The sequence below is a fragment of the Condylura cristata genome, unplaced genomic scaffold (assembly GCF_000260355.1).
Source record: "Condylura cristata isolate star-nosed mole 26May11 unplaced genomic scaffold, ConCri1.0 scaffold00011, whole genome shotgun sequence".
Lineage (NCBI taxonomy): Eukaryota > Metazoa > Chordata > Mammalia > Eulipotyphla > Talpidae > Condylura > Condylura cristata.
Genome location: NW_004567112.1, coordinates 1,040,847 through 1,043,310, shown reverse-complemented (window position 1 = coordinate 1,043,310; position 2,464 = coordinate 1,040,847). Strand labels below are relative to the sequence as shown.

General features: G+C 69.2%; 1 protein-coding gene across 1 annotated transcript in view; it reads left to right on the top strand.

Moving 5' to 3' along the window:
• PTPRE (protein tyrosine phosphatase, receptor type, E) overlaps positions 1–2,464 on the top strand; it is a 42,892-nt gene that overhangs the window by 37,913 nt on the left and 2,515 nt on the right. Inside the window, exons 10-12 of the mRNA XM_012723445.1 lie at positions 25–197; positions 1,502–1,627; positions 2,291–2,457. Coding sequence (XP_012578899.1) covers positions 25–197; positions 1,502–1,627; positions 2,291–2,457 — 466 coding nt within the window. The remainder of the gene's footprint in view (positions 1–24; positions 198–1,501; positions 1,628–2,290; positions 2,458–2,464) is intronic.

Here is a 2,464-nt window from a genome sequence, read left to right as displayed (position 1 = left end):
GCCGCCCCGGGGCCCGGCCCTCAGGGGCGCCCCGCGGCTCTCACCCTGGCCCCCCTCGGCAGGGCTACCGGCAGAAAGACTACTTCATCGCCACGCAGGGGCCCCTGGCGCACACGGTGGAGGACTTCTGGAGGATGGTGTGGGAGTGGAGGTGCCACACGATCGTGATGCTGACGGAGGTCCAGGAGAGGGAGCAGGTCAGGCCCGGGCAGCTGCCGCACAGGGGCCCTGCGGCCCCGCCCGCAGGCGGCCACGAGAGGCGTGGCGGAAGGGCTTCGTCCGGTCCCTCTGGGGTTTCTGCTGCTGGCCTTGACTCCCAGGGGCCCGAGCCCCTGACCGTTGAGCCCCGCCCTCTGGTACTGTCCACAAACGCAAATCTGCCCACTTAAGACAAAGACAGGCGCCGCCATGCTGCCTGGCGGCCCCACGCTGTCGGGTCAGATGCGGGAGGTCAGCGTCTGCCTCCCCGAGCGCCTTCACGGCCTTTGGCTGCCCGGAGGGGACCCGTACCCCACTGGCGAGCAGCCTCCCGCAGCAGGGCCCCGCTCTCCAGGGGCCCCCCGGGGACCGCAGCCTGCGTTTGCCTTTCGGCTCTGCACCCCGCAGCGGAGCTCCGCAGACTCCCCAGGGCCTCTCCCGGGGCTGCGGCTGGCGGCCTCAGCAGGCGACTGGCCATGGCGGCGCCTCCTGCAGACCATCTGCAAGCCCAAGAGGAACCTCACTCCCACTAGCAGCCCCTGCCCCAGGCCCCGGGCTGTGCCCGCCTGGACGCTCTGTCCACGGGCCCCTGGCGCACGGGGTCTCGCGCGCGAGGCGGGTCCAGGCCCCGCTGAGTCCTTCTTCCTCCTGTCCGTGGACGAGACTCCCCTGTGTGGCGTGCCCTGCCTTGCTGACCGCTCTAGCGGCGGGCAGGCGGCGGGGCCGCCCCCGCGTCGGGGTGGTCAGAGCGACGCCCCCAGCACGTGTGGCGTCTGCAGGGCTCGGGTGGGTGCCACCTGCCTGCGTGCCCACTCGCGTCACGTCCGGCGGCCCGGCCAGCTGCGTCTCCTCCCTGCCCCCAGCGGGGCACAGCGGCCCCGACCTCTCCCAGCTCGGCCACCACCGGCCGTTTGGCTCTGGACTGACGTCATCCCGGCAGGCCATAGTCGTTGCTCTTTAAAAAGCTTTCGGCAGGATTTTGACTTGACAGAGGCTCAGGCTGTCCGCCGCAGCAGCAGGTCGCGCCGCGGGCGTGCGGGGACGTGTCAGGCCGGCTAGGACACGCGCTAGGGACCCAGTTCGTGTTTCCCGTGACGGAAATCAATGCCCGCAGCTCCTTTTCTTGAAAGCAGCTCTCTTCCGGCCACGTGTGTAGTCCCGTGGACCTGTGTGTCTCTGGAGTCTGTTCTGGCCCCTCTGCCAACTGGCTCAGAAAGTCGCCCGGAGAAGCTGGCACAGTTCTGCGCGTGGGTGGCCACTGCCAGGCTGTTGGCCGACTGAAATGCCCATTTTACCCCTGAAGGATAAGTGCTACCAGTACTGGCCGACAGAGGGCGCAGTGACGCACGGCGAAATCACCATCGACATCAAGAGCGACACCCTCTCCGAAGCCATCAGTGTCCGGGACTTCCTGGTCACCTTCGGCCAGGTACGGTGCCGAGGTGCTTTGCACCGTGGCCGGGATGCACCGCGGGCTCGCTCGGGGCGTCGCCCCTCCGGCCCTTGCTGGGGCCACGTCCAGAAGGGTCAGTGGGAGTTCCACACAAGGGGACTTCCTGGCCACTGCCTCCCGACTGGAGTGAGGGGCTGGGGCAGGGTGGCCAGCTCCCAAGGGCGGTCTCTGTGCCCCACCCCCGCCCAGGGAATGTCAGGCAGGAGGCGCAAAGGGACAGATGAGGCCGCAGAGGCCCCCGCCGTCCCCCGTCCCCCGCTCATGGGCCTGCTCCCTGGCACCGGGCGGGGGCTCTGGGGTCGGCCGCGGCAAGGGGACCTGCGTGGTCAGCGTAACCCCGCCGACCACCCCCTGGTAACCAAGTGGCCCAGACTCGGAAATTTACATCTGGAGCCTGGAATTGAGCCTCCTCTTCTAAGAGACGATCCCGCCTTCTTAAGCCAAGCTGTCCGGGGCCCACTAAGGGTCCGGACTGGGGCCCCGGGGCGTCCTCTGCCTCACCCCCTCCTTGGGGGAGCACAGGCCTCAAGCCCCTGAGCAGGACCCTCCGCCCAGCCAGGCCTGGACCTGTCAGGCCCCAAAGGCCCCGGGAAGGGTAGTGGCCTTCCGCAGTCCGCCCTGAGCCGCCTGCCCACGCAGCCCCTGGCCCGCCAGGAGGAGCAGAGCCGGCTGGTGCGCCAGTTCCACTTCCACGGGTGGCCGGAAGTGGGGGTCCCGGCCGAGGGCAAAGGCATGATCGACCTCATCGCCGCGGTGCAGAAACAGCAGCAGCAGACGGGCAACCACCCCATCACCGTGCACTGCAGGTGAGCA